Source organism: Lycium barbarum, chromosome 2, assembly GCF_019175385.1.
Source record: "Lycium barbarum isolate Lr01 chromosome 2, ASM1917538v2, whole genome shotgun sequence".
In the NCBI taxonomy this organism is placed as follows: Eukaryota; Viridiplantae; Streptophyta; class Magnoliopsida; order Solanales; family Solanaceae; genus Lycium; species Lycium barbarum.
In genome coordinates this window covers 26,533,995-26,557,034 of record NC_083338.1, presented here as the reverse complement: position 1 = coordinate 26,557,034, position 23,040 = coordinate 26,533,995, and the positions used below count along the sequence as shown (strand labels likewise).

At 40.5% G+C, this 23,040-nt stretch overlaps 1 protein-coding gene and 1 non-coding gene across 2 annotated transcripts in view; one reads left to right on the top strand and one right to left on the bottom strand.

The window, feature by feature from the left end:
- Positions 1–16,913, top strand: part of LOC132628478 (uncharacterized) — a 35,103-nt gene extending 18,190 nt beyond the window's left edge. The window contains exons 3-16 of the mRNA XM_060344255.1: positions 4,196–4,416; positions 5,523–5,887; positions 8,530–8,588; positions 9,900–10,108; positions 10,805–11,021; positions 11,133–11,224; positions 11,462–11,549; positions 12,302–12,396; positions 12,487–13,319; positions 13,410–14,300; positions 14,436–14,835; positions 15,550–15,605; positions 16,231–16,306; positions 16,830–16,913. Coding sequence (XP_060200238.1) covers positions 4,196–4,416; positions 5,523–5,887; positions 8,530–8,588; positions 9,900–10,108; positions 10,805–11,021; positions 11,133–11,224; positions 11,462–11,549; positions 12,302–12,396; positions 12,487–13,319; positions 13,410–14,300; positions 14,436–14,835; positions 15,550–15,605; positions 16,231–16,306; positions 16,830–16,913 — 3,686 coding nt within the window. The remainder of the gene's footprint in view (positions 1–4,195; positions 4,417–5,522; positions 5,888–8,529; positions 8,589–9,899; positions 10,109–10,804; positions 11,022–11,132; positions 11,225–11,461; positions 11,550–12,301; positions 12,397–12,486; positions 13,320–13,409; positions 14,301–14,435; positions 14,836–15,549; positions 15,606–16,230; positions 16,307–16,829) is intronic.
- On the bottom strand, positions 10,394–10,500 carry LOC132629527 (small nucleolar RNA R71). The gene has a single exon (XR_009578298.1). It is a non-coding gene; the product is annotated as a small nucleolar RNA R71 (small nucleolar RNA).
- Positions 16,914–23,040: the final 6,127 nt, after the last annotated feature.

Genomic DNA, 23,040 nt, shown 5'->3' with positions numbered 1-23,040 from the left:
TTGAAAATTTTGAAATTATGGGGTCATGATATCTTACTAGAGTTATTTTGAGAGAATGTTTTAAAAGTGATAATATTTCAGTTGGTCTTGTTATTCAAAATGTTTTTGAAAAAAATAAATAAAATTATGGTGTTATTTATTTTCTCGGTACAAGATTTTGAAACGAACCAACTGATGGATAAGTGTTATAGTGAATTAATATTTGATGTACTAGCGAGGATACAATGATGCTAAGTGGATCTCAAAATCCACTAGTGAGTATGTGTTTACCCTTTGTGGGGGTGTAATAATTAATATGAAAATAAGCCAAGTAGACCATAATGAAATACGAGTTTATGGTTTGAAGTTGGCTAGTGATGAGGTTAAGATACTTCTTAGTGAGTATTGAGGTTGGAATAAAACCAACATGTATATATTGTGGTTGTTAAACAACATTAGTTGTGTGAGAAAATAATTTCTTAATAGCGCTATTGTGAGATGTGATAGTTTTTATAATTGTGTGAAGTCTGAGGTGAATTTGGCCGATTCACAAGACTAAAAGAAACATCGAGGGGAATGAGACTTTTGTCATTTGAGAAGATTAACAATGATGGTAACCCAACCTATGTGATTGGAGATCCCATGAATTAGGTTCATATGGATAATAACAAGTCATTAGTTGATCAAAAGTGCACTATTAAACTATGTCCCTTCCTATAGTGTGTGAATATAGTGCAAATCTGCAAGACAAAGTGAAGTTGAGCTATAAACTCAATCCATTACCATATCCTTTATAGGTGGTGTATTGCTCTGCAGATACACTTGATGGGTGGACCTATATGAGTGTGGAGTGGTGCCGCTCCTATGAAATTGTGACAGCTTTCTAGAGCACTCATAAATACCAGGACACGCGCATGGCCTCTTAGCGCAAAACCGCGATAACGACAAAGATTGTGCGAGTATGATGTGATAGAATAAGACCATGAGCTTACAAAAGAATTTTTGGTTCATAGAAGTTGTAAACTTCACCAACTATTCTGTAAGTTTAATCTTGTTTTATCTAGGTTTTGTTCATAATCTACAAGACACCAGATTCGACGCATTGTACTCATATATGTAAACCCAGTAAAGCTTCTTATTTTATTTATTTTATTATTATTGAGATATATGAGGGATTGTTAGAAAAATATTATTTTCTATTTAATATCTCAAAAATAAAAAGAATATTTTTAATGTTCTTGTTGACTTTAATGCAAAAGATTTGATTCTATTTTATTAGCCTTAATGGCAGAATTCATGTTGAATAAATTTGCCATTGCCAAACGGTATTATTATATTTAATTTGGTCACTTGATGAAACTTTATGATATATAATTATATCTTGAATTCTATCCTAACGTTGCCATGACAACAGACCATTATGAATTGCAATTATTGGCTTTTACTATGTTATATTCAGAATATTGATTGTATTGTAGAAAACGTATTTTGACCATTTGAATGGCCTTCAGTCATCTTATTCTATTCATAATATCAGGTCCCTATTTCAATCTATATTTACTAAAAGTTGTTTTCATTAGTAGAAAAGAAAAAACATAGGGAAAACTACTTCTTCTCATTTTGTATTGTTGAGTTTTTATGAGATAAATCTTTGTTAGATTTTGACTCCTAGTTTTGTACTAGAAGAGCTTGTTGAATCCTGGGGGATACACCCATACCGGGAGAAATATCCTTAAGGACAGTGCCATTGGCATGCCTCAAGCTACGAAGAATTCTCTACAATTATTCGTGATCAAGTATTTTCTTCAAGCTTAGAAGAAGTTCCTACAAGTGTTCGTGATGAAGGGAAGTCCCTACAAGTGTTCGTGAAAACGAAAAGTCCCTACACGTGTTCGTGATGAAGTATTTTTCGTAAGATTTCCAACATAGACAAGGTGATATGGCACTTCTCTATGACCTTCATTGGTATTTAACTTTTTTCTTCTTTTTTTTTTTTTTGAATTTTTTATGCATAATCTACTAACTAAATGGCTTAAAAAAGCCTCACAAAATAAATGTTCATATCAGCCCCACGTAGTACATGGTCTTATTGCAATTAACTTGGTTTGCATTAAAAGCAAATTAGGCTTCTTCTGTCCTTCAAGGCGAGTGTATTCGTGCCCAAAACATTTTAACCGTTGCGCTATTCTTTTAACAATTAGTACCATATTAACTCATAGATAATTACTCCTCAAACATTTTGTAACTGACACATTAATTACTAATCCTCTTTACTCAAATACATCCTCTATTAACTCTTCTATATGAGTTATAACCTCTCCCTCCTCCTGTAACATTACAGATTCGTTCCCCTCCGTTCTCTTAAAAAATTTCTTTTGTAAATTGTTATTCAATGTTATAGGTTCTTTATTTTCTATAGGTTCTTTGTTTTCTTCTTTTTCTAACTTTCTTTGTTTTTGCTAGATTTTGTCTTTTGCGGTATGTATTCGAGATCTTTTCCTATGTGTTTTTTATACGTATTTGAGACATGTTCCAACTAGAAATGTTATAAAATTAGAATATTATATCAAAACTCTATAACAAATATGAGCCAATCATTTATGTGCAAGACTATTTCCAAAGGAGATGGAGTCGCTCTTCAAATTTTGACTGCCCATTCCTACAAAGGTGGAGCTTCATTTCTCGGCATTGTAAAGGTCACAATATGACCTCCTTACAAGCTCGCAGAATGTATGTAAAACTTGATGAAGTACTGATGAGTCGTGAAATTACGGCTCATTCGACGTCAACTACTTAGTCTTTTATAAATCCCCAAGTACTTTTGATGTCGTTTCTCGTGTTTTTGTGTCAATTTGTAGAATAACATGTGCCGGAAGCAACTTGAAGCAATTTGAAGCAAAACGAAGCAAAAACCCAGCAGAACTGAACCAGGGCACCACCTGCGAATCGCAGGTACTACATGCGAGTCGCAGGTGGTGCAGCACCTGTTGACAGAGATGACCAAATAACACACCACATGTGACACCACATGCGAGTCGCAGGTGGCACATGCGAATCGCGTCTGGTGTCGCGGATGGTGCTCAACAAATAACTGAAGATGCGACACCTGCGATGATCTGGTGAAACCTGCGGCTCGCTGGTTGAACATGCGACACTATGTGCGATTCGCACCCTATGCCGGGGAATTTTCGTCTGGAAATTGTTCCCGTTTTGGACATGCTATAAATAGATTTGCTAGGGTTTTGGATTGGATTATTCTGCAGTTTTTAGCATAAACTCTTGTGGAGTTCATTTATTGTTGGTTGTTGAAGCATTTAAGAGATTCCTTTTGGCTTTTGTCATCTTCTCCATCCAACACTTTTGTAAGATTTATGAATACATTTTACTTGATTGCTTTAATTTTAATGAATATTAGTAGCTAATCTTTCAGCTAAGGTTGTGGTATCAAATGTGTTAGTTATGTGATTGAGTTTCATATTCATACTACATTTATATGCTAGTGGTGTTTTCTATTAACTCTTCAAGCATTAATGTCTTGTGATGGTGTACAACATTACTTGTGCCTTAATACCATTACTTTGCTTGGAAAAGAAAGTAGAAGGTAGGAAAAGAGTTAATAGCAACAATGTGGGTCATTAAATCCATCTAATAGCTTGAGCTAGGAATAAGAAAGCTAGTTTAGGCTACATGGGTGTTCTCTTATGAAACATTCTAGGGCTTGGAAAAGCCTAGGATGAAATTTGTTGATTTGGTTGGAAAACCTTTAGCAAGAATCGCGTAACCCTTGGCTTAATGCACCTAGGCATATAAATAAGTTGAATTGATACCCAATCGCATTACTTTCCATTGGAACCACAACCTTAGTCCCATTTACCAATTGGTTACATCTTATAAACATTCTCAGTTTTTAATGAACAACCAACAATCAAACTCTTATTATATTTCCTTTCCCCTTGAAATATAGACTAATAGTCGGGTGTTACACTTATCAAGTATATTTCTTCATTGTATTCTCTGTGGGATTCGACTCCAACCTTGTTGGGTTCTATATTTGACAACGACCGCTTACTCCTGATCTCAAAGGTGTAATTTGGGCGTATCAAATTTTGGCGCCATTGCCGGGGAATACGGTCTAGAAATTTACTAACTAGTGTAAACTTTAGTTTTAGTCTTTATTTCATTTCTTATTTCCTTTTTGTTGTTGTGTGTTGTGCAGGCAATATGGATGAGGAAGGTATCCAGGTCCAAAATCCACCAGTAGCGGTTGGTGAAGAAGCTGTGGGGGCAGGCTATGCATCTGCAATTCAGCCCCCGCCTTTAATTGGAAATTCGAGTTTCCATATAACCAACACAATGTTGCACCTGCTTAACACTAAGGGCCTGTTCGGTGGTCTACCCAAAGATGACCCGAATAGGAACCTTAGGAACTTTCTTGGGGTCTGTTCTACCAATGTGCACCCGGGCGTCTCAATTGAAGCAGTCAAGCTAAGGCTCTTCCCGTACTCCCTAATGGGGGAAGCCACGCTTGGTTAGATGATCTACCTTCCGGGTCCATCACCACTTGGGAGGAACTGACTGAAGCATTCCTCAAGAAGTTCTTCCCTCCATCGCGGATGTTACAACTCCGTGACGAAATCAACAACTTTAGTCAACTTCCTGATGAGGCTCTCCATGAAACTTGGATTCGTTTTAAAAAGAAAGTCAAAAGTTGTCCCAAGCATGGGTTGCCCGATGGTGTGCTTCTACAAACATTTTATAGATCTCTGGATTCGGTCTACAAATCAGTGGCAAACAACATTGCAGAGGGGTCTATTATGGATAACTCTTATGCCACCGTTTGTGAATTGTTGGATAAATTGACCGAGACTAATGAAGCATGGCACACTAGGGATTCGGAAGTGGGTGGAGGAAGTTCCTCCAAACATGTGCTCACTCGTGAGATGATTAAGAAGGAGGAAGAGAGAGATGAGTCCATGGCCAAACTTGTCACCCAAATGGACCTTCTGACAAAACATGTCATGGGTGGCGGTAGCAAAAAGGTGAACGTGGTAGAATCCTGTGAAGGGGGTCCTCCGGATGAGCATTGTTTCCAAATATATGATGAGGAAGCGAGTTATGTCAACAATCTAAGGGAGGGTTCCCGTCCGAACTACCAAGGTCCGGGTCAAGGATCTTGGCGGCAAGCTCAAGGGAATCAAGGTTGGAACAAAGAACAAGGTCACTCTAATTGGAGAGATAATCGTGACAACAATCAAGGGGGTTACAATAGCAATTACAACAATCATCGGAGCACAAATCCATATGTCCCTCCAAAGAGAAATCAACCAAGCTCTGGTCAACCGCCCAATAGCGACCCCGCTAGTTCAAAAATTGAAGATATGTTGTCAAAGGTATTGAGGAAAGTGGAGTCCACCGACACCTTTTGCAAGGAGACTAGAGATGAGGTCAAATCCATGGGTCAAGTTGTAAGTTCGCACTCCACCTCCATTAAACAATTGGAGTCTCAACTTGGCCAAATCTTGGCAATCCTAAACCAAAGGCAGAAAGGCTCACTCCCTAGTGACACAGTTGCAAATCCAAGGAACGATGGTGAACATAAATGCAATGCAATTACCACTAGGAGTGGCAAAACAATTGGGGAAAAGGTGTTGGCCAAAGAGAATGTGTTGGGTGATGAAGAGGAAATGGTTGAAGAACCCATGGTTATTGAAGAAGAAGCAAATCCAAAGAATATGCGGGCTGGTATTGAAAAGCCCATCGTTATCGAGGACCTTCCAGAAATCAATGATGCCTCGGAAAGCAAGGAAGCGGCGGAGGAGGTACCAAAGGGTTCACCGCCCGTTATGAAGCCTCCCCCTCCTTTTCCCCAACAATTGACAAAGCAAGCGGAAGATGGAAAATTCCTCAAGTTCATCGATCGATTAAAGGGGCTCTCAATAAATATTCCATTGGTTGAGGCACTTGAACAAATGCCCGGTTATGCGAAGTTCATGAAAGATCTCGTGACCAAAAGAAGGAGTCCTGGCATTGAAACATTGGGGGGCACTCATCATTGTAGTGCAATCGTCACCAAAGCTTTGGTGCACAAAAAAGAAGACCCTAGAGCATTCACAATTCCATGCACCATCGGTAAATACAAGTTTGCTAAAGCTTTATGTGATCTTGGAGCAAGCATCAATTTGATGTCGCTTTCTATATTCAACAAGTTGGGATTGGTGTTACATCCGGTATTTTTACATATTCAAAAAATTTGAGATAACTTGGCTTGTAATGAATAAGGCCATATGTGGACCTTACTTGGTATGAATGTGTCGGCTATGAACACATTGGTGTGGAATTACGATAGGAGGCCAAGGGCAAAATTGGAATTTTGGAAGCTTGCTTCATGAATTACAATATGTAGCCAACAATTTGGGCTCACAAAATAATAAGAAAATGAGGCCCAATTGAGGGAGGCCCAACCGGCCAAACCATGGTCCAAATCCATGAGAAAATAATTTAGTTTCCATGTGATAAACTATACTATATATTCATCTTTATCCTAAGAACCTTCAAGAAAAACAAAGAACAAACAAGAGGGAAAGAAAGAAAGCCATTCGGCTAGGGGAGAAAGAGAGAAAGAATAGAAAAGAAAAAATTTTGGAGCCTAATCTTGGGTTCAAAAATTCATTTCTTGTGAGATTATTACTAAGTACAAAGTCCTCTACAAGGTGGTATAATTATTTTGGCCAAAAGGTGACTTTGGTGGCTAGTGAAGAACTTGAGGAAAATGTATGAATTAATTCATTTTCTTATGTTATGAAGTTTGGTTTATGTTGTAATATGTAGAATTGAGTAGAGTGTATGGAAATATGGAAGTTTGTAAAGTGGGTATGTTGTTTGGAAGTTGGCCGTGTGTATGCATGGATTGCATGTCCATAATGACTTGAATTTTTGTTGAAATCTAGTGTAGTTATGGTAGAAATTGTATTAGAAATGAAAGTGAAATGAATTAGTGAAAGTTGAAAACTATGATATGTGGCCGTGTGGTATGGAGTTGAGACGAAAATGAATTGATTTTGTTTGATATGTTAATTGTGTCGTTATGGCTTCGTGAAGTAGATGGAAGAATAATGGGTTAAGCTAACATGAAGAATTTGTTGATTAAGTTGTTGTCGGAAAGTATGTCGTTTTAGTATGATCTCATGAAATTAAGAAAATGAAGCGGTTAAGGTGCAAATTATGATTAATGTTGATGAACTTGGAAGATGGAAATGTGTTATGAACTTGTATGTTAAAGGTTAGGAGAATTGGATAAATCATGGCTTTGATGGAAAGTTTGCATGTTTTGTATATCTTGTGAAAATGGTATGATATGCCTCCGAAATATGTTGTAATGATCTTGATAAGTGTTGAATATGAAAATCGTAGGATTGGGTTGGAAGTGTAAGGTTGAAATGAAAGATGTTTCGTTATGTCGGAAAGATGGCTAGTAAAGCCATATTGTGTATTCTATGATACTTGTTGTTGTTATGAATGTTGTTTCGGGTTGCTGTGTTGATGAATTAAGCCGAGCTAAGTCTCGGGGATGTCATATGTACAGAGGAAATGCTGCCGAAATTTCGGTAGGCAAGTATGTAATAAGTTTGGATTATTAAAAAGTTTGAAATTAACAATTGGTAAACTTGACCATTTCTAGATTTTGGACGAAATTGGAATTGAAGCCAAGCGAGCGTAAGGCGCAATCGAGGTATGTAAAGCCTTCCCCTTTATTCTTAGGCATGTTCTGGATGTAATAGGCTCGGCCGCGAGCCTTAAGTACGACTCCGTTCCTCGGAATTCGAGATGGAAATCCGCTCCAATTCCGTCAATAAGATTGAAACCAATTTCCTTATAAAATGTCTTTAAAGTGAGCTTTTGTACGAAACCTTCCTAAACGGAGTCGGAATACTTCCGAATGATTATGGATGACCTCATAAGGTCTTTTATCAGTAATTTATGTATCTTGCCTCGAGTTGGTCCGAGGTGGGCCCACAGAGCCCTGATACCTCGTGAATGATCTAAATTACCTTATTTCCGTCTGTTTTTCACAGGCGACACCTGAATTATCATTTTGAACATAATATGACTGCTTTTTATATAAATCTCGCAAAATGGTTTTGATATCTGAGAATCTGGTTCTGGTTATAATCTGTCGTGCCTCCCTAAGTGACGTGTAGGCGCGTAGTTTGAAAACTATCCGAATACTTTGATTCGATCTGCCAGTTGGCCTATTTCTATTCTGTTGAGTCTGTACGACGATCTGTATGTATGTGGTTTCTCATTAATCAGTTCGTGCATGTGCTATGATTCCTTTCACCGGATCCCGGGCCGGTATGTATATCGTGCGGATGGGCCGCCGAGCCCCATATGTGAATTCCGAAGTATGATGTGTCCGGTTCCGGGGTACTGTGTTATATGTTCGTTGATGTGGCGTGATTTTCACACCACAATCGATACTTTTCATCTATAAGTTTTACTTGTTGTTAAGCAAGTCGTTGTGATTTTACGTGTTTTTTTGGTGTTTTTCAGGAAAATGATCAGATTTGGCATGACAGCAGTTAAAGATGCAAAATCAGGGCGTAAACTTGGTTTACGGTCCGTATTCCACAATACGGGCCGTATTCCAGGGTCGTATTAAAGGATTCCAGAAGCAGAAAGTCAAGCTGAGGAAGATGGCAAAACACGAGCTGTGTTTACGGACCGTGTTTCAGTTTACGGCCCGTCTTCCAGCACGTGTTTAACCATTCAAGCACTGGCAGAAGAAAGGCTGAGTTGGCGAAGGTGAAAGACGATCATGCTGTTTACGGACCGTAAACCACTTTATGGTCCGTATTTCAGACAACAACTGAAAAGTTAACTTGGGCGTGAATCGTTTTACGGTCCGTAAAGTGATTTACGGACCGTATTTCATCATGACGGGACTGAAGTGAAAAATCTGTAACTTGTGTATTTTCCAAACCTTATAAATAGTCTTTGTAGGGTTTCTATTAGGGCATTCATGATATTTTTGTCTCTTGACTGAGAACAAAAACTTCTTTCTAGTTTTTGAAGATTCAAACATCAATTCAAGTATTGTCAATTCTTTTCCATTTCAAAGTAAGCAATTATGAATTCTCAAATTTCTTATTTCTTGTTCTTTGTTATGAGTAGCTAAATTCCCTTACTAGGGTTGTAAACCCAAATGATAGGTGTTTTGTAATTGGGTCTTGTGAATGATATACACATAATGGATTATTAGGGTTTAGTTATTCTTCATTCTTCATTCATTATTAATGGTTGCAAACATTAATTAAAGCCATAAACCCTAAATTTATTTGGAAAAATAATTAGGGTTGGTAAGAATAATTAACAAGAACTCAAAGCTTTAACCTTTGTTTAATAAATTCACTTAGGAATAAGAGGAATTTACTTGGCATGATTAATCGTTCTTCATAATCACTTTCTTATATTTGGAAAAATCATAGAAAGCTATAATCTTTATTTATTGGGAAATAGTAGAGATTCACATAGAGATTAAGTGCATTCATATAATGATCCATTACAAGTCTATCAAGATCAATACCCATGATCATACACTCTATCTAATGGGGACACAACCTTAGTTCCTTTTACCATAAATGTCCACCAAAGCAATAGTTTAGCAATTAGTCATAGAAACAACCAACTCTTATACAAATTTTCGGATTAAGACATTAGACCTAGAACTTAGCATCTACGACTTTGGTAACCTTTTCACACCATATTCTCTGTGGGATTCGACCCCAACCTTGTTGGGTTACTATATTTGACAACGTCCGCGTTATACCATTAATAGGTGTAATTTGAGCGTATCAAATTTTGGCGCCGCTGCCGGGGAATGCGGTTTTGAAATTACTAAATAGTGTTTGCTTTGATTGAAGTCTTTTGCTTAATTCATCACACCTTGTCTGCTACTTGCGTAAATAAGGTGATCATGAATCGACATCAGCAAAATCAACGAGCTGACAACCAAGGAAATGTGGTGAACAATCAGGCGAATGAACCAGTTGATGAAAATATTTTCGCTGAATTTGTTCCGGAGGAAGACTATGCATCTCCTATTATTCAGCCTCGATTTGGAGCCACTACTGTGAAAATTGACTCCACTCTATACCAGTTGTTGAAGCTTGAGGGATACTTTCGGAACTCTACCGAGAATGACCCCCACCGTCATTTGAAGAATTTTGTGGATGTGTGTGCTAATCACATCCAGAACAATGTTTCACAAGATGCTATTCGGTTGAAGTTATTCAAATATTCCCTAGCTGGAGAAGCAAGAACATGGTTTGAGAAGCTGCCCCGGAATTCTATTACTTCATGGGCAGAAATGACAACTGTTTTTCTCACAAAGTGGTATCCCCCTAGCAAAAGAGCTAAAATTCGTGATAATATATATGAATTTAAGCTGCGACCGGGGGAACAACTATATGAAGCATGGGAGAGATTCAAGGAGTATTTGCAGGACAGCCCGAATCATGGTTTTCTGGATCATATATTGATGGAGAAGTTCTATCGAGGATTAGACCCAGTGTCACAGTCAGTGGCTAATAATGCAGCTGATGGTTGTTTTATGAACAAGACCTTTCGACAAGTGACCACCATACTTAACAAGCTGACAACTCATAATCAGGCTTGGCACTCAAACAATGCTGATGTGGTACCATATGGTAGTGTCATGATCCAGAATATGGTGAGGGAGAATCAAGATACCCAGCAAACATTGGCAGCACTTGCAACAAATATTGCCTTGCTGACAAAGAAGTTTGATGAATCTCAAATCAAAAAGGTAAATGTTTGTGAAGATAATACAGTCTTGCCACAAGGGATGTACCATGCTCAAGATGGTCCGCTCCTCGAGGGGCCATCTAGGCAGGTTGAAGATGCCAACTATGTTAACAACCCTCAAGGGGGTTATCAAAGACAGAATTACCAAGGTGGCTATCAGAGTCAAAATCAATGGAGACCGCAGCAAGGCCAAGGCCAAGGTGCTTACAATAATTCTGGTAACTACAACAATAATTTTGGTGGTGGAAATCACAGGAGCTATAATAACAACAACAATTTTGGGAACAAGAGCACAAATCCTTATATACCACCTAAAAGTGAGTCATCAGAGCAAGGTAGTTCGAAGGTTGAAGCAATGCTTGAGCAGATTTTGGCAAATCAATCTAAGTCTGACAGAACTTTATCTGGGCTGACAGAAACAGTGGGGTCCCATACAGCAGCTATTCAGAAGCTTGAGTCGCATATGAGGGACATTTCTAGAGAGCAGCACCCTCCTAAAAAGGGAGGACTTCCGAGTGACACTATTCCAAATCCCAGAAATGGAGGAGGCGGTATAGACCATGCGTTTGCCATCACTACTAGGAGTGGTAAAACAATACAAGGGGCTGCGGAGAGAATGATTGATCTTGAGCCGATAAATGAAGAAAATGAGGTGCAGTCTGAAGCACCCATTACTGCTGATGAGATTCCTGCTGACAAGAAGGTTCCTGAAATTCCAGATATAGTGACGGAAGCTGATAACACAGGTAAGCAGGCTGTAAAAGGGGCCCTCCGCCCTTTGACACAGCTTTTCAAATCTAAACCCCCGTTTCCTCAGAGGATGGTAAAAAATAAGGAAGATGCTAAATTTGAAAAATATTACGATCAGCTGAAGCAATTATCTCTAAATTTTCCCTTCTTGGAAGCCGTCAAGGAGATGCCCGGTTTTGCAAAATATTTGAAGGATTTGCTGACCAAGAAGAAGACGGTTCAACATGATACCGTGAGTTTGACTCACACTGTGAGTTCCATCATCTCAACCACACTTGTTCAGAAAAAGGGAGATCCTGGAGCGTTCACCATTCCTTGTTCTATTGGGCACCATGATTTTGCTCGCGCCTTGTGTGATAATGGGGCGAGTATAAATTTGATGCCCCTTGCTATATATAAACAATCAGGTTTGGGGATGCCAAGGCCGACTACAATGAGATTGCAGATGGCTGATAGGTCTATCAAAAGACCAATTGGGGTGGTAGATGATGTAATTGTGCGGGTTGGTGATTTTATGTTGCCCGCTGATTTTGTGATCCTTGATTGTGCTGTTGATCGGGACATTCCTATCATTCTGGGGAGATCTTTCCTTGCAACAGGGAGGGCTCTTATGGATTCGGAGAAAAATGAAATCAAGTTCCGAATCAACAATGAAGAAGTGATTTTTCAAGCTAGCAAAGGGATGAAGTTACCAAGTGCCTATGAGAGCATTTCGGTAATTGATTCATTGATGTTGTTACTAATGCAGTAGAGTTCCAAATGGAAGAAGAGAACTTGGGTGAGGCATTGGCTGGGATTCTGATGAATTTCGATGCTGAAGATATGAAAGACTATGAGGAAACAGTTAATTCACTTGTTGGGTTGGGCTCATACACATACCAACCAAAGAAGCTGAGTCTTGATCTGGAAAATATAACAACTCCTCCAGCAAAGCCTTCAATCATTGAGCCGCCTAGATTGGAGCTTAAGCAGCTCCCATCACACTTGAGATATGAATTCCTTGGTCCCGACAACACATTACCAGTGATTGTGTCAGTTTCATTGACTGAGGAGCAGATTGTGCAACTTTTGGAGGTATTAAGAGAGTATAGGCGTGCTATTGGTTGGACCATAGCAGATATTCGAGGTATCCCATCTGGGATCTGTGAGCACAAAATCCAGTTGGAGGATGGCAGCAAACCAAGTGTAGAGCATCAGAGGCGACTAAACGAGAACATGCAAGAGGTTGTCAAGAAAGAGATAATCAAATGGCTAGATGCAGGCGTGGTTTTCCCTATTGCTGATAGTAAATGGGTGAGCCCGGTCCAATGTGTTCCTAAGAAAGGCGGCATCACTTTTGTACCGAATGATAAGAATGAGTTGATCCCGACCAGAACTGTCACAGGTTGGAGAGTTTGCATGGATTATCGCAAGCTCAACACAGCCACGAGCAAAGACCATTTCCCTATGCCCTTCATTGATCAGATGTTGGATAGACTAGCAGGGCGTTCTTATTATTGTTTCCTCGATGGTTATTCAGGTTACAATCAGATCAACATTGCTCTGGAAGATCAGGAGAAAACCACGTTCACTTGTCCTTATGGGACATTTGCATTCAGCCGGATGCCTTTTGGTTTGTGTAATGCACCAGCGACTTTTCAGAGGTGCATGATGTCAATCTTCTCCGACATGGTGGAGGATTTCTTGGAGGTGTTCGTGGATGATTTTTCCGTGGTGGGTGACTCATTCGATGATTGTCTTGGCCATCTGGGTCAAGTGCTAAAAAGGTGCGAAGAGACAAATCTGGTGCTGAACTGGGAGAAATGCCATTTTATGGTGAAGGAAGGAATCGTCCTCGGTCACAAAATCTCTGAAAGGGGAATCGAGGTCGATCAAGCAAAAATTTATGTGATTTCCAAACTTCCTCCACCTATATCAGTAAAAGGTGTTCGCAGTTTCTTGGGGCATGCTGGGTTCTACAGGCGCTTCATCAAAGATTTCTCTAAGGTTGCAAATCCTTTGTGCAAGCTTCTTGAAAAAGAGGCTAAATTTGTGTTTGATGAGAAGTGCCAGAAGGCGTTTGAAGAGTTAAAAGTGCGTCTCACTACTGCTCCTATTATTATTTCTCCTGACTGGTCCCTACCATTCGAACTGATGTGTGATGCTAGTGGTTTAGCAATAGGTGCTGTGCTTGGGCAGAGGCACAATAAAATTATGCACCCGATCTATTATGCTAGCAGAACGCCGAATGCTACACAAATGAATTACACAGTGACGGAGCAAGAGCTGCTTGCCATTGTGTTTGCTTTCGAAAAATTTCGGGCCTACTTGTTGGGGTCCAAAGTTGTGGTTTATACTGATCATGCAGCCTTGAGATACCTCATGGCAAAGAAGGAAGCAAAGCCGCGACTGATCAGATGGGTGCTACTGCTGCAAGAGTTCTATTTTGAGGTAAAAGACCGAAAGGGCACTGAAAACCAGGTGGCTGACCATCTCTCTCGGCTTGAAGAAGTTGAGAGACCATCTGATGAGCTTGATATAGATGATGCGTTTCCAGATGAGAGGGTGTTGGCAGTGTCAAAGGAGGTAGCACCATGGTATGCTGATTTTGCAAACTATTTGGTAACAGGTATAGTTCCCGATGATATCAAAACTTACCAAAAGAAGAAATTCTTGCGGGATGCTCGGCAGTATTATTGGGACGAGCCTTATTTGTTCCGCACATGCGCTGATAACATCATTCGGCGTTGTGTCTCAGAAAGTGAAGTGATGGATATTCTAAAGGCATGCCATGACTCTCCTGTTGGGGGTCATCATAGCGGAAACCGGACTGCAGCTAAGGTACTTGAGTGCGGCTATTACTGGCCGACTATTTTTCATGATGCTAATCTGTTGGTGCGGTCCTGTGATCAGTGTCAAAGGCAAGGGAATATAGGCAGAAGGCAAGAGATGCCTATGAATTTTGTTTTGGAGGTGAAAGTGTTCGATTGCTGGGGAATCGACTTTATGGGACCGTTTGTGAGTTCTGGTGGAATGAAATACATCTTGGTAGCTGTGGATTATGTGTCCAAATGGGTTGAGGCGGTGGCTTTACCCAATAATGAGGCCAAAAGTGTTATGGGGTTCCTTAAGAAAAACATATTTACTCGTTTTGGTACTCCGAGGGCGATAATCAGCGATGGTGGATCCCACTTTTGCAATAAAGCGTTTGCGGGACTGATGGAGAAATATGGTGTGAAGCATAGGGTGGCAACGCCTTATCACCCTCAGACAAGTGGACAGGTTGAAGTGTCCAATAGGGAAATTAAAAGTATTCTAGCAAAGACAGTGAATGCCAATAGAACTGATTGGGCCCGAAAGCTCGATGACGCTCTATGGGCATACCGGACTGCTTTCAAGACTCCAATTGGGACTTCACCCTTCAAGCTTGTATTCGGGAAAGCTTGTCATTTGCCGGTTGAACTCGAACACAAGGCTATATGGGCGCTAAAGAAGCTGAACATGAACTGGGAGGAAGCAACCAAGCTGCGGTTGTTTCAATTGAATGAGATGGATGAATTTCGCTACCAGGCTTATGAGAGTGCAGCCCTTTATAAAGAAAGGATGAAGCAGTACCATGACAAGAAAATTCTGAAGCGAGAGTTCTACAAGGGTGACTCTGTATTACTGTTTAACTCTCGACTGAAGTTGCTACCGGGTAAACTCAAATCCAGGTGGTCTGGTCCGTTTGAGGTGGTAGATACCTCACCCCATGGCGCGGTTGAATTGAAGTCCGGAGATGGTACTCGGACATTTAAAGTGAATGGGCAGAGATTGAAGCACTATCACGGAATGGTTTCTGAGGATAGGGTTGTTGATCGCTACAGGTTGAAACACCTCGGAACGAACAATGATCTGGTGTACCAAGACAAGGAGTGATTGGACACCACCGTCGTGCCGCGACGTTAAATCAAGCGCTTCTTGGGAGGCAACCCAAGTGTAATGTTTATTTTTCGTTATTGTTCTTCGTACATATAGGGTAATGGTTGTTTTGGTGCAGGAATACATGACAGAAAAATTGTGCTGAATTGCAGGTAAGTTCATTTGTCAAACACTGTTCCGCAACAGTGCAAAAGAAGCCTGAAGTTTACGGACCGTATTTCATAATACGGCTCGTAAACCAAGGCGTATTTAACAATGCTGCAAAACAGTGAGCACGGTAATGAACATGCTGGTTTACGACCATGTAGGACGGACCGTATTTCATAATACGGTCCGTAAATCTGATCGTAAACCAACATCAGACACTACAGTGTACTGTCCACCATAATACCTCTAAAGACGGGCCGCAAATCCATTTACGGACCGTATTTAGAACAAAAAAAATAAAAAAAAATAAAAAAATTTATTAATAATAATAATAATAACGCAGCAGTTAAATAAAACAGACGCACCGAATCAAATTCCCTTCTATGCTTTACTCCATTATTTCTCCTTACACCACGATTCCCCTCCATCTTCAAGTTTTTCATTTTCTTCCATCCCCACAATTTCCCACCATTGAACCCATCACCTTCCATTCTCCTCACCACCATAAATTCACCAACCCCACTCACCAACTGACCTATCTTACCACACATTCGTATCCCTTTCTGCCCCTGCCCTAGGTTTAAATTCGTTGGTGATTCAAGTGTTTTCTCTCAAAATTTGTGCATACAGTAGTCACATAGTTCTTCATCAAAAAGGTATGATTGATTTTCCTTATTCTTCTACATCTGTGAGTTTGAACTTAGTGGTAAGTGATTGTTTAGACTGGGTTTGTGAAATTCTGCATTTAATACCTTGGTTAATGATCTTGTGGGGGATAAATATGTTTAATCCTTTCCAATTCTTGTGGGTCAGTGTTAATTACACCCAAATGGGTTGGAGGGCATTCCATACTTCGAATTCAAAATTTGTAGTTTTGGTCTGCCCACCAATGGCTTGACTCTGCGGGAATTATGAAAATTGGTAGAAAATAGGTGAAGTCTGAGTAACCTAAGCCCCGAACACAATGTGAAACCACGATGAGCAATGAAAGTTTGAAAAAAAAAGTGTTTGTCTGTGGTGCGTAACACGACCTCACTTTACGGACCGTATTAGAAATTACGGTCCGTATTTAAGGTTAACAGGGAACAGAATGTTATCGACAAAACTGCCCAGTTTACGATCACACTTTACGGACCGTAAACTGGTTTACGGTCCGTCTTTTGTGTTTACGCCCACTGACAGCAAAAATATTTGGAACAATCTAATGATCTTACTTTTGTATTTTTCAGGAATGGGTCACAAAAGGAAAGCAACGAAAGAGGGGGCACACAGCACGGGCAACAGGAAGAAGGCGTGCTCGGGTTCCAGATTAATAAATGAATCTTCCGATTCGGAAGGGGAACATTCGGGGTCCGAGTACGCCGAGGTTATACCTCCACCCAAAGTCAGGGGGCCCCCCGCCCAAGCTACAGTGGCAATCACATCTACGCTGCCTCCAACTATGACCCCGTCTAAATCTATATCGGAAGCCTCTCAGTCTGAGGGGGGGAATTCGGACGCGGAAGCATCAAGCAGGAGAGCTGATCCAGTAGGGTTCGAGTTTGATGCTGCTACTACTAGGCCTGAGCCTCCCATGACAGCGATTCCAGAGACAGTCTTTTCACAGGCTGATGCAGCCACATTGGGTATTTCTGAGGCACGACCTCCTCCACCACATCCGACCACACAAGGTCCTCCTTCGGGGTCTGCCACTGCTGCGGCGACAGCCGAGCCAGCTGATCCAGAACTAGCACTGCTTCACTTCAGCCCTGCTAACTACAGCCAGATTGCAGTCAAAGCAGTGCAGACTGAAAGGCAAGTAGACAAAATCTTGAAACAGTTCCGGCCGAAAGTGGTGAAAATAGTGCAGCAGCTGGTTACTGAGGCAACCACAGAGATCCGTGCGGATTTTGAGAAAAAGCACGACGTTTATCAGGCTCGACTAGACAGCTTTGAGGTGAGATTGATCACTCGAGAGCAGACCGCACCCGGTGGGGAGTCTAGTTCTTTGAGGAGTGAGTTGGAGAAGCTGAAAAAGGAGCTTGAAACACTCAATATGCACGGGATGGTAGCCCCACCAGCACCACAGGCTATTTTTCCTAGTACGTTTAAGGTGCTGGATTTGCTTGATTCTGAGGAGGAGACGGAGGCGGCGGAACCTTTTGTTCGTAGTACTGGAAAGAGGGTCAGTGAGTCATCTGAGGACCCGGAGGAGTTGGCCAAGAGATTAAAAAAGACTGAAAAGAAGGATCTGCAGCAGGCAATCTTTCAGTCATTGGTTGAGCCGCAGCGCCAACCTGGAGAGTCATCAACTCAGCCGTCGGATGTAGCGGGCCGGCCATGAGATATTCACGGCATTCAGGTACTTTCTTGCTCCCTTGTTCTGAGATTTGAAGCATTGAGGCAGTGCTTGATTTTTTCGTTGGGGGTGGGACTTATTGATAGTAGGGTAGTGTAAATATGTGTTTAGGAACCCCCTCGGTTTTTCTTTGCCAGAATTCTTTTCCTGAGGGATTTTATTTGTGTTGAAACTGGCATGTTTAGGATGTTACTTAGATTTATTAGAGTAATTTTGTTTTATTTGGTACTACTTGGTAACTAATGGCATGTATGGTGGTTTGTGGGAAATTTTGGACCTCCCCCTCGAAAATTTGAAAAATGCATACTTAGAATAGGATTGAGTAACATGATTGATTCTTTTTATGACATGATCGTTGTTGGGGTATTGTGTGTGATAAATGACTACTTGGGAGGTCACATGTGTAAAAATAATTGTCCTTATGCCAATGTGTGTGTGAGCCGTTAGTATGACTCTGTTTATGCATGTATAATCTAGAACTTGCTCGGTTGGTCTTGTATGAAATCCGAAAGTTAGTTTGGGTGTGAGATGATCTTAGGCCTTCTTTGTGAAATAGTCACTTTGCCTAAACAAGCCTTACCAAAAGCTTAAATACCCCTAGTTTCCCTTTTTGAGCCTTTTGACCTTTTTCTTGGCTAGCCAATTATGAAACCTTACCCTTTTTGCAATTAATTCATCTTCGCACCCGTTCCCTCCTTGATGCTACTAGTTATAAGAGGCAAAATGCCTAAGTTGGGGGTGAATTAAAATGTGGAGTAGATGTTAAAAAAATAAAAATAATAATAAGTTGGGGGTGGTGGAGTTTGCTAGTGGAGACTCAATGTGGTAGTTGCATGTATACATATATATTCAGGAAATTGGAACACAAAAAGAGTTGTAAGTCTAGGAATGAAACCACATCGAGGTTGAAAACTTGAAAAAAAAAATGGGGCGTTGGAAAGAAAAGAGGCGAATCATGGTGAAGAGATGTCGTAGTGTCAAGGAGGGTGAGTCACTAATATCCAAAAAGTACCCTACCCGTCCCTAAGCCTACATTACAAGCCAAAACAAGTCCTAATGTAATCACAACCGAACGAGCCTAGGATGAAAACATAGAAAATAAGGGCAAGCCTATGGTATTTGCATGTGTAAATATGAATTCTTTGTGAGTGTGAGTGTTTTTCTCTTCTTCTTCGTCTTTGTCCCATTCTTGTTGTATATATGTGTGGTGGGACATTCCTTGGTCTATGTGAGGGCATGAGGATGAAAATTGAGCAAAATAAAGTGACCGCCTAAAGTAACGTTTGTGCGCACAATAATATGCCCGATAATGTAATGTCATTCATTGAAGCTTCATTGTTAGTCGTCATATTCTTGAGTTGTGCATATTGCTTTAAAGTAGAAAGTTGGGGTGGTCGTTTAAAGGAAAACATGCATGCTGGTAGTTCCAAGTCAAAACCGATGTAGACATTTTTATTCTGTGAAATCTAGGTGTTAGATTGAGTCGTTGCGTGGTATGGCTTGCTTGAGGACAAGCAAATACTTTAAGTTGGGGGGTTGATGTGGCGTGATTTTCACACCACAATCGATACTTTTCATCTATAAGTTTTACTTGTTGTTAAGCAAGTCGTTGTGATTTTACGTGTTTTTTTGGTGTTTTTCAGGAAAAGGATCAGATTTGGCATGACAGCAGTTAAAGATGCAAAATCAGGGCGTAAACTTGGTTTACGGTCCGTATTCCAGGGTCGTATTAAAGGATTCCAGAAGCAGAAAGTCAAGCTGAGGAAGATGGCAAAACACGAGCTGTGTTTACGGACCGTGTTTCAGTTTACGGCCCGTCTTCCAGCACGTGTTTAACCATTCAAGCACTGGCAGAAGAAAGGCTGAGTTGGCGAAGGTGAAAGACGATCATGCTGTTTACGGACCGTAAACCACTTTACGGTCCGTATTTCAGACAACAACTGAAAACTTAACTTGGGCGTGAATCGTTTTACGGTCCGTAAAGTGATTTACGGACCGTATTTCATCATGACGGGACTGAAGTGAAAAATATGTAACTTGTGTATTTTCCAAACCTTATAAATAGTCTTTGTAGGGTTTCTATTAGGGCATTCATGATATTTTTGTCTCTTGACTGAGAACATAAACTTCTTTCTAGTTTTTGAAGATTCAAACATCAATTCAAGTATTGTCAATTCTTTTCCATTTCAAAGTAAGCAATTATGAATTCTCAAATTTCTTATTTCTTGTTCTTTGTTATGAGTAGCTAAATTTCCTTACTAGGGTTGTGAACCCAAATGATAGGTGTTTTGTAATTGGGTCTTGTGAATGATATACACATAATGGATTATTAGGGTTTAGTTATTCTTCATTCTTCATTCATAATTAATGGTTGCAAACATTAATTGAAGCCATAAACCCTAAATTTATTTGGAAAAATAATTAGGGTTGGTAAGAATAATTAACAAGAACTCAAAGCTTTAACCTTTGTTTAATAAATTCACTTAGGAATAAGAGGAATTTACTTGGCATGATTAATTGTTCTTCATAATCACTTTCTTATATTTGGAAAAATCATAGAAAGATATAATCTTTATTTATTGGGAAATAGTAGAGATTCACATAGAGATTAAGTGCATTCATATAATGATCCATTACAAGTATATCAAGATCAATACCCATGATCATACACTCTATCTAATGGGGACACAACCTTAGTTCCTTTTACCATAAATTTCCACCAAAGCAATAGTTTAGCAATTAGTCATAGAAACAACCAACTCTTATACAAATTATCGGATTAAGACATTAGACCTAGAACTTAGCATCTACGACTTTGGTAACCTTTTCACACCATATTCTCTGTGGGATTCGACCCCAACCTTGTTGGGTTACTATATTTGACAACGTCCGCGTTATACCATTAATAGGTGTAATTTGAGCGTATCATCCGTCCCCGGTTACCGAGGATATATTATGAAGTATGATGTGTCCGGGCTTGGGGTGCTGTGTTATCTGTCCACCCCCGGGTACCGTGGTTATGTTATGATGTGTGACGGAGATCGGAGAAGAATTTCATATATATGATGTGTTGTGGTGCTAATGGCAGGAGTGGCGACCACGTTCCTGTACCCTATGTATGATTCTGTCTGTCTGTATGACTTATGATTCTGTCTGTCCGTCTGGATTATCTGTCCGACGGGTTATGATTCTGTCTGTCCGTCTGGATTATCTGTCCGACTGGTTATGATTCTGTCTGTCTGTCTGGATTATCTGTCCGACTGGTTATGATTCTGTCTGTCCGTCTGGATTATCTGTCCGACTGGTTATGATTCTGTCTGTCCGTCTAGATTATCTGGCCGACGGGTTATGATTCTGTCTGTCCGTATGGGTTCGGGTTCTGTCTGTCTGTATGGATTCTGATTCTGTATGTCCATATGGATTCTGATTCTGTATGTCCGTATGGATTCTGATTCTGTTTGTCTGGACCATGATTCCATCCGTCTGTCGGGACTATGACTCTGTCCGTCCGGCTTATGATTCTGCCTATTATATTTCTGCGCTTCCGGTCCAGATCATGATTATGTTTGATATATTTCTGCTTTACATACTCGGTACATTTTTTTGTACTGACCCCCGGTTCTTCGGGGGCTGCGTTACATGCCCGCATGTACAGACGTACTCGGACACGCCGCCAGTCTAGGGCACAGATTCGGCTATCTTGAAGAGCTCCTTTTGGTTCGGAGCGTGTACTTCGGTATATACATCTTCTGATATCTGTATGTTCTGTATGTATGGTAAATCTGGGTACGGCAGGGCCCTATCCCGTCATCTGATTCTGTATGTATGTTAGAGGCCTGTAGATAGATATGTGGGTTACGGGTTACATCTGTTCAGGTAGGTACGAACGATTTTGTGACTCCGTCTGTATATTAGCCTCATCGGCTTATCTGTGGATTTTAGTATGTTCAGTTTTGCATATGTGTGCGCGCGCCGCATCTGTATTGGCTTGATTCTGTAAACACTTATTTTGAAAAAAATTCTGTATGGTACGCCAATTCTGTGAAGTAGGTACGTATGGGTATCCAGTTAGGATACCAGTCGCGGCCCACGGGGTTGGGTCGTGACAATTGGGCACCCCCCGTCCTACCACGATGAGATTACTTATGGCAGATAGAACCGTAAAGAGGCCCATTGGTATTCTTTATGATGTGCTTGTAAGAGTGGATCAAATTATTTTTTCGGCCGATTTTGTGATCTTGGATTGTGAAGTTGACTTTGAAGTTCCCATAATCTTGGGAAGACCATTCTTAGCCACGGGGCGTGCCCTCGTGGATGTGGAAAGAGGTGATCTAAAATTTAGAATGAATAATGAAGAGATCACTTTCTATATTTGCAAGTCAATGAAACAACCGGCGGATATGAGTGTTGTGTCGGTCATTGACACAATTGATGAAGCAATGGAGAAAGCCATAGAACATGAGCATATAGGTGATATGTTGGCTGCGCTGATAATGAACTATGAATGGGACGACGAAAAAGAATTTGAGGAGATGGTCAATGCATTGATTGGAATGGGGTCTTACCACCTCAATCCAAAGAGACTCGATCTTGACTTGGAAAACCGAGCAAATCCTCCTGCAAAACCTTCAATTATTGAGCCTCCTACTTTGGAACTCAAACCTCTTCCTTCACATTTGAGGTATGAGTTTCTTGGATCCAACAACACATTGCCCGTGATTATATCTGCCCAGTTGACGGATGAGCAAAGAGAGAGGTTGATGGTGATCTTGAGAAGATACAAAAAAGCTGTTGGGTGGAGTATTGCTGATATTCAAGGGATTCCACCCGGTATTTGTAATCACAAAATTCAGCTTGATGAAGACTGTGAGCCAAGCGTTGAACATCAAAGGAGATTAAATCCTCCTATGCTTGATGGGTATTCCGGGTACAACCAAATCACCATTGCACCCGAGGATCAAGAGAAAACTACCTTCACTTGTCCTTATGGGACCTTTACTTTCAAGAGAATTCCTTTTGGGTTATGTAATGCACCCGCAACATTTCAACGTTGCATGATGTCTATTTTCTTCGATATGGTTGAGGAGTCCATTGAAATCTTC